The sequence below is a fragment of the Citrus clementina genome, unplaced genomic scaffold (genome assembly GCF_000493195.1).
Source record: "Citrus clementina cultivar Clemenules unplaced genomic scaffold, Citrus_clementina_v1.0 scaffold_5, whole genome shotgun sequence".
Taxonomy (NCBI): Eukaryota; Viridiplantae; Streptophyta; class Magnoliopsida; order Sapindales; family Rutaceae; genus Citrus; species Citrus x clementina.
Window position 1 is genome coordinate 33,171,148 of NW_006262201.1, and position 13,453 is coordinate 33,184,600.

Here is a 13,453-nt window from a genome sequence, read left to right on the forward strand (position 1 = left end):
CATTGTTAGCCTATTTCTATCAATTCTAAAGAGACAATTAAAGGCAGTCTGTGTAAGAACTTACAATTGATTCTCTTCCCCAGGAAACTATATGTCTTTAGTAGGCCTATGATCAACTATCTCATTCATCTTAACATTTTCAATAAAAGTGTTGACATCATTATCTGCTAATTCATCAACACTTATAAAAAGAGGATTACAAGATGATCAATTAACAATTTTCAGAAACCATAAACATCCAACTTCTCATTGTAAATCATGAAACTCCCCCTTCTTACCAGTGATCAACCTAGCATTCTCATGAAAATCAGTCCCAGAAAAAAATAAAAAATAAGCTCTATAGTTTACACTCTCATATCATATAACATATATAACATAAAATGAAACAATAATTTTCTTTCTTTGAATAAATAACTGTTATTTAAATTAACAGCAGAACAAGAAAGCCACACCCTCTCTAAAATTACAAAAAAGTTTCAGATGTTTCAAGCAATGAGTATAGAAGTTAAGAAGTTAAAAAGATTTATACATTTTTTTAATCTGCTTTGCCACATCAATCATAGTTGGCCTATCTTCTGCTGAAGCTGATTGACATTGAAAGGCAAGCTCGAAAGAAGATTGCAATTTGTGCTCCAGTAATTCATCTCCAATAATTCTGGGATCTACTATTCCATTAAACCCACGATTTTCAATGTATTTCTTCACAAAATCCATTTCAAAACTCTCGTCACCATTAAGACGCAGACCCATATTAAATAAGTCTTCTCCTGTACTCAAGAGCTGTAATAGCAGAACACCAAAACTATACACATCACACTTCTCATTCAAATAACCTGTACGTGCATACTCAGGCGCAACTATTCCTGATGTTCCTTTCACTCCATCGTCTATGTACGTTTCACCTTCTGGGATAGAAGCAGATAGCGAAAAGTTAAACAGCTTGGGAACATATCGTTCACTGACTAAGATATAAGATGATTTGAGATCCCTAAAAACAATGGGCCTGGAGAATCCAATGTGGAGATAGGCAAACACATTTGCTATCTCCATTGCAATTTTCAGCCTATGTTTCAATAGCAAAGGCTCAGAATGGGATTGATAAGAACGTTTTAGAAGATCATGAAGATTCCCGTACTCCGCAGATTCAAACACTAGAACAGGTATTTCTACCTCTAAACAACATCCGATTAACCTTAACACATTATTGTGACTCATTTGTGATGCAAATACAATGTTATTAAAACAACAGTCATATGCATCAAAAACGCTACCATCAATAAACTTCACTACAGAAATTGTTCGATCCGGCAAAACACCCTGACACAATCTGAAAATAGATGACTCTGTAATAATATTCCGATAATGGTAGTTGTTTGTTGCTCGCTCGAGCTCTTTTGCAGAAAAGCTACGAATGGGATTATAATTACCATTACAAGAGGAAATCAACCTTTCCAGAAACATTTTTCCATTCCTCATCAGGAATGCCTTTCTGTCGGCCTTTTCACGATTCTTGCTTTTGCACATAAACAAACTCATCTGCCCTGTACACAAAGCCATGAAATTCTATTAATTCATTAACTACAGAACATGAATGATGCATATATCGAACCCCAGAATAGATATATATAAGGAGAGGATAGAATTGATCCGTTATGCATATAAAAACTATCAGCAAAGATTTTCTGGACAAATGATTTGAAAAGTGAAAGAGCCTGTCAACTAATTAAAGCGATAAGAGTCAAATAAAATGACAAGAAAACAAGGGGAACCAGAATTGAGAACCTTAAAGAGAGAGCTCTGATTGGCACCTGAAGCAGAATGGACAAAACAAAACCATAAGCATATTTCTTCTTATATGTATGAAGTCGTCCCGGTCTACTATAGACTATTCAGTCATCAGAAAAGTGGACCCAAGTTAGGAATTTTCCAACGCAAGGCTTGTCGGTTTCCTTTATATTTAGCAATTTCCAATCAGAAAATTGGCTACAAGCCACTAGTTTAAGTACAAAATCTTGAAACATTAATGTTGCGTTTACTTTTTGGATTGGAGTGGGAATCCTTGGATTAAGAGTGTGGAGTGGGAGTAGAAGTAGGGTGTTTACTTAGACTAAATGAAAGTATGGATTGTCAATTAGAATCCCAATTATTTGTTTACTTTGTCTTTGATTGAGAGTAAATTGTTTTAAATTATAATTTTATCCTTATGTACAGAATTATAATTTGTAATTAAAAAATTAATAAAAAATATATTTAGAAAATAAAATAAATATTTTATTATATTTATAAATTAATAATAATTACTAATATTCTTAATTATGTAAATCATAATTTTTTATTAATTTTAATTTAAATTATGTGAATAAAAATTATTAATAATAGCAACACAAATGAAATATTATTATTGATAATATAGTACAAAATTAATATTTTGTACTATAAAATATTTATTATTATTAATTAAATAAATAATTAATATTTATTAAAATTAATGTTTAATATTATTAATTTAAATATAATATTTATTTATTTTTATTTTATTAAATTTAATAAAATAAATATGATATAATTATTATTTTTAATAAATATGATATTATTTATTTTATGAAATATTATTTATTTTATTAAATATTATTTATTTATTTATTTTAATTTTATAAGGATAAAATGGGAAGAGGGGGGAGTGGATTCCCACTCCCACCTCCCCCAATGGGAGTGGGAATCCCACTCCCCACTCCAAATTTGGATGGGACCCACGGATTCCCACTTCCACTCCCCTTTTTTTTAAGGTAAGTAAACACTGGAGTGTGAGGAATCCACACTCCACACTCCCACTCCAAAAAGTAAGCACTACCTAAAAGGAGAGGGCTAACTTACAGATTCTGTAAGTAACAGCCCTCACATGAATAGTGTTAAATAGTGTTTGGCTATGGGCCCGAGTGGGACCCAGAACCAAGTTTGTGAGTGAGCTGTAACTTACAGAATCTGTAAGTTAGCAATTAAAAATTCTCAGCACCTTTTTTTTATCAGTTACGATACTAGTTTTTTTTTTTTTAACTCCCGGCCTAATCCCCTTATTGGCATTAGTGGCCTCAATACTACTTTGTAAAGTTGTTTTTTTCAAGCATCTTAGAGTCTATCCGTTGAACATGGTACCCAAGAACTAGCTTTTGCCCTTTTTAACGTTGCAACTTTTTTCTACCTACCTAACTGAATGATTACATTTGTCACAAGCATGATATTAGCCTCATTGAGAAGGAAAGAAAATTTATCTAGGTCTTCAACTTTAGCGCCTTCAATGTCGGCGCCATTTCTTTGAAACAAATGTTTTAAAGAAACTGATCATACCATGGAACACAATAACGTAGAGCTAAATAAAAATACAAATTAAAAAAAAAAAATCAATTCTTACATGCTTTAGATACACATGAGATTCATGAAAATTATAAATCCAACGACTAAATGGCTCCTTGTGATGGTGCATCGCGTGGGCCTGTTAAAAATAAGGCCTATAGTGATTAGGATGAACCGATTGAAGCATGGGCCTATTTGGGCCCATGTTAGAAAACTGCCGTTCCTTGGATCAATTGAGTGTAACGGCTCTGTTATTATTAAGAAAACCAGATATTTCGTGAAAATTAACTCTCAGGGGAAGGAAATATGACAATTTCGTGAGTTCAAAATTTAAGAAAATTTGTTATGGCAATTTCAATAGGAAAACCCAGCTAATTAAACCTAAAATGAAGAAAAAAGAAAGAGTAAAACCCGGAGACAAGGTCAACCAAGTGAACTTGCTACAGGGTATATATACAAAATTCTTCTTTTTCTTCTATTTGGTCACTGCAAAGTTGCTACAGAAATTTTCAACTGTGGGCGTTTGTATCATTTTAAATTTTATAATATAGTGAAATTTCTGTAATTTTATTTGGTGCATTCTTGTTAGATTGATGTTTGATTGTGCTGCTAAATTCACATCAGTGGTCTAAAATATCAGGCACCTCCATCGGGTACCGGAGAATAAATTCCGACCAAACATTAGACTTCTCTGGCCTCAAGTTGGAAATGCATTTCCAAACAGCACTGTTACATTTGAAGCCACTTCCAAATGCCAATTGCCAGATTTTATCGCCTTTCTTAACCTTACCTTTTGCCTCAAGGTAACTAAGTTCATACCAAACCGATGAAGAAGATGTGTTCCCAAATCTATAAAGTGTCGTCTTTGAAGCTTCCACATCCCTATCTTTCAACTTCAGATTCTCCTTGATAGCATCGATCACCGCTTTCCCACCAGCATGAACACAAAAATGCTCGAAAGCCTTCCTGAAATCCGGTATATAAGGACCCCTTTTCCTTCCAGGTGGCCAAATTTTCTTCCAGGTTACTGAAACTGCGTACCAGACGAGTTCCGAATATGGCAGCACCATTGCCGCCAGTGTTGCCATGTTTGCTTTAAGGGCTTCTCCGGCGACTTGTAGAATTGATCTTGACAAGGAGACCTGTTGTGCCAAATACCAGTAAAGAACCGAAAAATGGCTTCCCCAAGATCCACTCAAGAAGGGTTCTTGTAACTAAAGCTAATGTGAACAGAACTCGGCTTAAAGAACACTTTAACAAGCCAAGAATCAAAGCTAGTTTAACGAAGAATTTAAGAGCAGAAAAGAAGACACAAGAAAGCTATAGTGGTTCGGCTATGGAAGCCTACGTCCACTGTGAAAGGGTGAATCCAAGCTTTATTGAACGAGTGTCTTACAGAGTGCAAGCTTTATTTAGAGAAGCTAAGCATACATGAACTTAATCATTAACCCCAGAATATCCAGCTATATATATAGGCGATGCTTGATCAAAGAAGGACTCTCAAATCACCAGCAAGCTTCCCCTGTTTCCCGTGAAGAAGAACAGTAGCTTCCCGCGCTGATTAACGGCTTAACAGATTTCTGAATAAGCCTCCATTACACGTGTCTTCATCTTGGTATTCCAAGTAACAAAACGACAGTTCAAGCAGCCGTTTAGTTTAAGTGAAACACGTGAACACCACATGCTTTCTTTGCGTACATAGACGACACGATAATCTTGTCATATAGCTCTCTCTGGACTGTCAACCGACATGTCATGCTGATGAAAAATCTTCCACCGACTTGTCATGCTTGACTATAAAACCGATTTGCAGTTCATATTCAACAAGACCCCAGTAAATCCTTCATCATCATGTTCTTGAAAAACACACTTGTATGCGGTGTCTTTAGAACCAAGATGAGTCCTGACTAGATGTTGGAGTTCATATTTGGCTCTCTGTCTGTCTTCCTTTTTATTTGAGAGTAAAATTCCTGCGCCTCCCATCCGAAACAAGCAGTTGGCAAGCTGCATATACTTGACTTTTCCTTGGTACCCATTGGATGAAACTGATTCCATGCTGAGTACTAAAGCCAGAGAGTTTTTTTGCACTCTGAGTAAGTCTTTAGCCAACGATATAGATAAAATCCCTGCACTGCAGCCCATTCCTGAGAGATGAAAGTTCCTGACATTGCTTTTCAGTCCAAACTTATTGATTACCATTGCGGCTACAGATGGAGTAGGGCAAGAAACACTGCAATTGGTGATAAGAATGTCAATGCTTTTCGGGTTTATTTTGTGTTTGGAGAAGAGATCCTGTACAATTGAAAACAGCACCGTTTTTAGTTCTTCCATGCTAGAATTCAGCGAACCATCAGCTGGGAGCAAATGGGTGCCACAGGGTAAGCAAGTTTCGTTACCTACGCCTGATCTCTCGAGGACTTTGGTCTGAAACTCGACAGCCTTGCTGTCAAAAGTTCCTGATCTTTCTGTATGTTCAATGAAAGCGGATATTGGAGCTCTTAAACTTTCTGGTGCCTTGTAGCATATGAAATCAACAAGATACACACGCTTTGATGGGTTGCGAAAATGATACATTGCGATTGCAAGTAGAGCAATTGTTGCCTGGAACTTGAAATTGGAAAGCAGAATTAGGATCTCAGCTGCAAGGCCAGGGTAGTTCTCTAAATTCATGCTTTCCATTTTGCTCAATTAATCGAACTTTACTGGTAAATATATGATTTTGCTACATGCATGGATGATTATTTATGTGGCCATTGATTGCACAAGCAGAATGGTGTGTCCTTGATTAAGCACAACTGACGGATTATTAAATGCTCATGCCAAAGAAATGGACTACAAGCCATAGCCCCATAACTCTTGCATGTATTTTTCATACTGTTTAAAAATAAAAATAAAACATCAGAAGGTCATAACAGATCACTAATCAGCGTATACATGCTTTACGATATGCACCACAAAAACCTTTGAGAAAGAAGAAAAATTTGTTTCATGAATTTTGGCGCCACCGAGGAAGGTGGTCGTTAGTCAGTTAGTTACTATCGGCGGTGTCAGTGCGTAATGTTGGGCCTGGCCCAATTTCTGTTCAACGGATACAACTTGGGCTACCGCACTCTTCGGTGTGGATGTATTATTGTTTTGGCCCATTTTCGGGGGCAGAAGCTGAAATTTGGGTTGAAGGGGAGGTATGTATTAATAGCAGCAATCCCTCTCAAATCATGTTATCATATAAAACGTTAGGGGAGGTCTTTGTTAATTACCACCAATAAACCAAAAGTTTACAAATTTAACAAATTTGGCAGGAGTGAAGATTCGCTTCACTCTCCGGCTATCCGCTCGGAGTTTGTACTGTATTCTTTCAGCGTGTCCGTGTCTAATCATTGAAGCAACTGAGCTGAATTTAACGAGTCGAGACGATGGCGGATTTTCAGACCTCGACTCACCGAGCCAATTGGATTTTCACTCCCCAAGAGCTCGTAAGTCTTATCTTTCGTCGTATCTATATTGCTACGTTTAGTTTCTATTGTCGTTTAATTTCCTGTTTGGTTACCAGCAAAGTGTGAAGGAAAAAAAAATTAGCTTGATTTAAAAAAATTAATATTTATGTCATTGCTTGCATCTGCTAACTCATATGATAGTTAGTGAAGCTTTTATTTTTATTAACTTGAGTTAATTATTGGTTTAATTTTCTGTTTGGTTGTCGAGAAACTTTGAGGGAAAGGAGTAAAGAAACTGGCATTTTCAGAATTAAAAAGAATGTGCATTACCTATCTTGCTAAAACAGATTTTACCGAAAGTTTTGATTTTTTTTTTTTTTTTTGGTTTTTTCACAAATTAGATTGAGAAGTACAAAGCTTCTAATCGAAGAGCAATACAAACTCTGGAGAAGGTATGCCTGCAATTTCCAATTAAATTACATTAGATATAACATTAAATTTTCATGCACGTCTGTTCTGTAGCTCAATTTTCATTTTAAATAAACTTTGTGTTTATGTTGGTAACATTTAATATTGAAGTATGGAACAACACAAATGGAGGTTGATGTTGATGGGTCATTTTCATACCCAGAACCTCAAAATAATGCCAAGGACAACAGTAAGTGCTTTTCTGTTTGTTATTTTCTTGTTTTCTATTTAATTTTCATTTTGTGAGGCATTTGCTAGAGGTTTTGATCACTAACAGTCTTCTTGATTGTATATCAGGTGAAAAGCATTCTCGTCCGAAACCCCTCAATATCGAAGAGGAACAGTATATGCGAGTATTTTATGAGAATAAACTTCGTGAAGTATGCAGTGCATTTTATTTTCCTAATAAAATTCAGGTACGTTTTTCTTTATCTAGAATATTATGGTCGTGAAAGAATTTTTCTAAAAGAAAAAATGAGAATTCATACTGGTTTTATTTACATTCCTCTGGGATTTGTTCATTTCTACAGGCAACGGCTCTGTTATACTTCAAAAGGTTCTATCTGCAATGGTCGGTCATGGACCATCACCCAAAAAATATAATGTATGATTCATACAAATCTCTATTAATTACATACCCAAAAGTTTACAAATGCTCTTGTGATATTCGGTACGAATTTTGAAGGGTAGTATAAATTATAAAATGTAACACATAAGTGTTCGCAAAGATGTTTGGACTTGACAACATGAGGAAATTAGTTGGCTACTTAGGGGTTAGTTGGTAGATATGTTTGTTTTTTCAACAGTTAGCCTCCACTCATCTCTCTCTTTCCAAGTAGAATTTGCATCCTCTCTGTGTTTCCTTTTCCTTCAATTTTTTTTTTTTTTTGCTTCAATCATGTACCTGGTGCCATACTGTTCTTATATGATCATCCTTGAATGTTCAACTGTTTACTTAATGGTTGCTTAACTATAATTATTATGAAATCCCTTCTTCATGAGTGCAGGTTAACTTGTGTATATGCAGCTTGTAAGATAGAGGAAAATCATGTTTCAGCAGAGGAGCTTGGCAAGGGAATTTCACAGGATCATCAAATGATTCTCAACTATGAAATGATCGTTTATCAGGCATAATTTTGAGCTCATATCTCATTGTCTTGTCCATTTTTTTTTTCTGTAGCTGGTTCCAAACATATTCTGTCATGCAGGCTTTGGAATTTGATCTTATCGTTTATCCACCATATCGTCCACTTGAAGGATTTATTAATGATATGGAAGTAAGATTGGTTAAACCATTCTGAGCCTCCTCTTTCATTATATGTACAAGAAAATCTTCCTCGCTTGGTTTCTGTTTGTTTCTTGACTTATGTTTTCTTCCTTATCCTGTGACTGCAATTGCAATTGTCGGTAATAAAATTCGGATCTATAGGATTTCTGCCAAGTAAAGAATGGCGAATTGCAGATGCTGAAGGTAATGTTTTATCCTTTATCGTTGTGTCTCATTCAATTTGAATTCTGAAAGTCTTCTGAGGAAGAGCTGCAATTTTTCATGTTACTTTAAAAAGTGCTGGCTAGATTCATACGATGTGTGTGAATAATTTTGTGCGAAGATATGATTAGGAAACCAAAACAACAGCAGAATCATGTGATGATTAAAAATCTGTTTAAAGTTTTGAATTGGCCTTTGCATATGTTGAAGGAAGCTTGACTACAAGTCCACCTTCACCAATTACAGATGTTAGGCATAATGTTCTAAAGCGTGGAGTGATACAGCAGTATTTCCTTGTGTTTTCAGCTTCGCTAGTTTCCTTTGTTATTTTATGCACTTTTGTGTTGTCACATGAAAATTTAGGAAATTTTTAGTTTTATGTCCCAATTGTGCCTTCACTAGAGAAAACATTGATATGTGAGATGAGTTGGTAAAAGCATAATGGCTACACAATTTTTACCCCATTTTTTGCACTATAATAGTATAAAGTTGAAGCTAATTGAAGAATCTTCCTGTACAGCAAATAGAAGCCAATTTATGCTGTATAGTTGTAAGGGTTATATGTAGTGCTACTTTTGCATGTGCTCAGTGATTATTTGATGTGGTTCATTGTACTTGTCCTTCTTCCTGACCATTCCTAGTTATCTATATCATGTGTTAATATATTTTAGGATTTGCACGAAACTGCAAAGTTGGAAGTTGACAAAATCATGCTTACTGATGCACCACTTCTATTCCCCCCTGGGCAGGTATTGTCGGTCATTCAGGTGCCTTGTTACAGCAGATGCTTTAATTACTCTGATTAACTTTTGAACTTTAAAGATCTTTCAAATTTCTTTGAAGCAGACAGTAAAAACTAAAAGCTGAAACGTAGAGATCTTAAAGATGCTTCTTTTCTGTTTTGGTATAATAATTTATTAATTGCTTTTTGGACATCCAATATAATTCTTCTCGTTGTGTGAACTAAAGATTTATAAGTTTTTTTTGCCTTAAATAATTTGTACATCATAGGATTTTAATCTACATCTACCATAACAGAAAGGAAGCTAAGGAACTAAAAGGTGTGCTGGTATTATTTGTCTCCCTTGTGAAAAACACTTTGGGGTTTTTGAGTGTTAGTTAATGGTCTAAAAGGTTGAGAAGTTAAGGAAGGAAGGTTTTTGTATCATTTGATGAGCACCTTAGAGCAGGGAAAAACAAATGTAAGAACCAAAGTAGCTCTCATTGTAGTTGTTGATGTTTATCACACATCCCTTGTAGGTTTCCCTAATGCTAACAAATCTCGGGCTTCTGCCATTCATAGTTGTCCTCCTGCAGTTCACTTTCTTTTTCAAACTCTTAACGGAATCCAATTTGTTGGTCTGGATTGTCATTTGAACATTTATATGTTCTTTCACATTTTTAACTTAGCTCATCTTTTGGCTTGATGCAGTTGGCATTGGCTGCTTTACGAAATTCAAACAAGGTTCAAAGAGTTGTCGACTACGAGAGGTTTTGTACTGCTTTATGAATTTTCAATGGATTATGGTTATGAATATCTGCAATATACCCCCTTTTTTGGCATATCATCTCGCAATCATATCATGTTGGGCTCAAATTCTTGACATTGACCATACGTTTATACTTCGATGCAGTTACTTGAGCAGCATTCTATCTCGTCAAAATTCTGGGCACATCATTTCAGACCTTACTGAAAATTTAGACACCATAGATTCCTGGGTATTAATTTATCATATTTTATAGCTATCTCAGTAGAATTTGACTTAAATTTCTTTCATATTACTTTGAGATGGAAAACTAGAGGCTTGAGAAGACTCCATATGCAATATGAATATGACGTCATTTCTCCTAATTTTCATTTGTAAATCTAGTCCTTTTTCTTATTGTTGGCTATGAATACAGGTAATGAAATATAAGTTCCCCTCAGAAAAGGATATGAAGCACATCAACAGAAAACTGAAATCTTGTTGGGGCCATGGCTCACATGACGAGTATTCTCTATAATACTTGTTCCAAATTGATATTACCTTTGTTCCAGTACACTGCTTTGTCCACAACAAACACAGCTCTTATCTGATTGCTTTTGCAGGAGTAAGAAACGGGAAAAGAAATCAAAGCATAAGTCCAAGAGTTCACATGGAATGCAAAATGGGCCATAAATTGTATGTTCTTCCTTTGCCTTGTGATTCTTATTTATTTTCATCAAAATAAGTGCTCAGTTCGAAGCACTTTGATTTTGCACTATGAATTCTGGATAATAAATTCTTGTAGGATTATGAATTCTGGATAATAAGTTCTTGTAGGATTACAGCGGTGAACCTAATGCTCAATCTGGCACATCATGCTGGTGACCTGACAGTTGTGAAGGAGCTAAACGTTTTTCTGCTATGGATTGATTCACCGGCTCTGGATTTTTTCAACAGATAAACATGGAGATAACTTGAACAAGAAGTCTCACCAGTGAGGAGTGCTGAAGAGTGATCTTTATTTATTATTTATTGTTTTTCCCTGGAATACATGTGAGAAATTATTCAAATTTGTAGTGCTGCAATTTTATAAGTGAGAAATTTTGGTATTTTTCAACCAAAAAGCATATTACATTGTTTAATTTGTGAATATGTATTTCAGTTTATGAAGTTCGCGTTGAGAAAATTTGAGACAGAGAGAAGTGATGCCATTTTGATACTATGTTAATGTCAGAGCTAATAATATTTGTTCCTTTTTTTTAATACACTGATATATTATAATATATTGATATTTTCAATAAAAAATCAGTCAGAACTCTCCTGAGTAATTCTATTACAGTACAGTCCGAATGTCAATCCTCGTTTAAAAGTAGAGGAAGATCTACCCTTATTATTAATATTGGAGGGAGATCGATTTTACCCCAATGTGGGGGGACAACTAACCTCCATTATATATTTGTTCCTTTTCATTTCTCTTTTTGCAGGTTTTCCAATTTTCTTCATTTTGATACTATTAATTAATGTAGTGCATTTTTAATTTTCTTCTAAGTTAATTCAATTAGTCAATTCAGTCATGTACTAAACAAAATATAAGATGAAATTATATATAATGAATTCAATCCGATCCAAACAAAATATAAGACGAAATTATATATAATGAATTCGATCCGATCAGATCCAATGTAGTCTAATTCAGCATACAAAATATACATATATTGAATTGGTATTTTTGCTTTTTCTTTTTTTGAGTAATGATTTATAACGATGAAATATTAACTGCTAGTATATTTCGTCTCCTAATAAATTATTTGTGTTAGATATTTATATCATCTTTTGTAATATAACACTTCAGATAAAATATTAACTCGTTATGAATGCTAAATAGCCCCCGCACCAAATTGGCAAATTATACGCAGCATACATATTACACCGGAACGATGTCGTTTCTTTACGGCAAAATTTTGGCACAAAACCCAGAACCTCCCTGGCTCCAGTGCGAGCTTCAAGCCTTCAATGGCGTACCTTGTCTCGATAAGCTTCTCGACTCCTCTCTGCGCTCCGCCAACTTCATTCAAGGTAAATTACTGGACCTATTGTTATTCTTTTCGATTTCTTTTGAACTATCGGCTGTTTGGCTCCCGAGAAAATAAAAGGTGTTCATCTTTGTCTGTCTGTCTTGATGTCTTCTCTTAGAAAATGTGCTGGGGAAAAGAACCCTTAGGTGCACTAGCAAAGACAGCAATCAGCGTATCAGGTTTTGCTCTTCAATTTTCTTGAATTGCTCCCTTTTTACAATTAGCTGTTATATTATTTTAAAAAAAATTGAATTATTTCTTTGAATTATAGTTTGGTTCGTGTCCCTAATTCATGGTAATTAGAACTCTACTTTCGTGTTATGAAACACTTGCTATATAATGCTATGTGGCATGCCCATTTTGAAAAAATGAGTGTGCAAACAAATCATGCCAATTATGATTTTCATATTGAAAATATACACGGCTGAATTGCAATCAAGAAATTCAGAAGGAATCAGCTGAATCCGTTTGAATTCAGAGGTAAGGGAACTTCCATGCGAGCTTTACTAGTTTGTTTATTTACTTAGAGAAAGGGTTTTTGTTTGAAGTGCAATGAAAGATTGAAAGATCCAACTTTTTGGTACACCAATACTAACTTTTATTTGAAGGGCTATAATTTATCATTTGCACACATGCATAGAAACGGAAAAAGATAAAGTGATCCAAATTCGGGTGCTATGAATAGAAAATTGTGTGTGGAAATAATTGAAATGTAGTTGTACACGTAAGCAATCCATTTTTTGTGCTTGCTTTCATAATGTTAGGAACTTTATTTGCAGGAACCAATCATCTTTTTCCCTGCAGCTCAAATAGAGGCTTATTTTCTGTGAATCTGAGCTGTCATCGTCATTTAACATCATCCTCAAAGCCATTAGATGGAATTGTTTCCTTTTTGGATGTAAGTTCTTGTACTCATACAACAATTGCTGGTTATTGGGTTGGGCCGGATATTGATGATGGTTGGGGTTATGTAGAAGCTTTTGTCAATCAAATTACTTGACATTCTAAAATACTTGTGAGCAGCTTACATTGTTTCTTTTACTTGCCTTAGTACATGGATATTGAATGTGGAATGCTTGTGTTAGATAATGTGAACCAAAGCTTGATATATTTGGACAGGAAAGTTTGGTTGCCTTAGTAGATGGATATTGAATGTGGAATGCTTGTGTT

At 34.9% G+C, this 13,453-nt stretch overlaps 4 protein-coding genes across 8 annotated transcripts; 2 read left to right on the forward strand and 2 right to left on the reverse strand.

Moving 5' to 3' along the window:
* Positions 1–455: 455 nt before the first annotated feature.
* LOC18041358 (non-functional pseudokinase ZED1) lies at positions 456–1,850 on the reverse strand. Its single transcript, XM_006433313.2, has 2 exons — positions 1,783–1,850; positions 456–1,541 (listed from the first exon to the last, which is right to left on the reverse strand). Exon 2 carries the CDS (start codon positions 1,534–1,536, stop codon positions 514–516), a length of 1,023 nt encoding a protein of 340 aa, XP_006433376.2. The 5' UTR covers positions 1,537–1,541; positions 1,783–1,850; the 3' UTR covers positions 456–513.
* Positions 1,851–3,904: 2,054 nt separating this feature from the next.
* On the reverse strand, positions 3,905–6,048 carry LOC18041359 (3-ketoacyl-CoA synthase 7). Its single transcript, XM_006433314.2, has 2 exons — positions 5,182–6,048; positions 3,905–4,493 (listed from the first exon to the last, which is right to left on the reverse strand). The coding sequence occupies exons 1-2, from the start codon at positions 6,028–6,030 to the stop codon at positions 3,972–3,974; spliced, it is 1,371 nt and encodes a 456-aa protein (XP_006433377.1). The 5' UTR covers positions 6,031–6,048; the 3' UTR covers positions 3,905–3,971.
* Positions 6,049–6,604: 556 nt separating this feature from the next.
* On the forward strand, positions 6,605–11,438 carry LOC18041360 (cyclin-H1-1). 5 transcript variants are annotated; one of them, XM_024185054.1, is made up of 14 exons: positions 6,605–6,824; positions 7,187–7,237; positions 7,365–7,443; positions 7,551–7,669; positions 7,784–7,857; positions 8,261–8,381; positions 8,462–8,530; positions 8,683–8,724; positions 9,414–9,509; positions 10,175–10,233; positions 10,377–10,461; positions 10,645–10,733; positions 10,832–10,904; positions 11,014–11,438. In XM_024185054.1, exons 1-13 carry the CDS (start codon positions 6,765–6,767, stop codon positions 10,899–10,901), a joined length of 1,014 nt encoding a protein of 337 aa, XP_024040822.1. In that variant the 5' UTR covers positions 6,605–6,764; the 3' UTR covers positions 10,902–10,904; positions 11,014–11,438. The 5 variants fall into 5 exon arrangements, with proteins under 5 accessions (XP_024040822.1, XP_024040821.1, XP_006433380.1 ...); XM_024185053.1 differs by having other exon boundaries at positions 11,037–11,438; XM_006433317.2 differs by having other exon boundaries at positions 11,046–11,438.
* Positions 11,439–12,031: 593 nt separating this feature from the next.
* On the forward strand, positions 12,032–13,305 carry LOC18040887. The gene is made up of 3 exons (XM_006433319.2): positions 12,032–12,284; positions 12,402–12,462; positions 13,063–13,305. The coding sequence occupies exons 1-3, from the start codon at positions 12,222–12,224 to the stop codon at positions 13,281–13,283; spliced, it is 345 nt and encodes a 114-aa protein (XP_006433382.2). The 5' UTR covers positions 12,032–12,221; the 3' UTR covers positions 13,284–13,305.
* Positions 13,306–13,453: the final 148 nt, after the last annotated feature.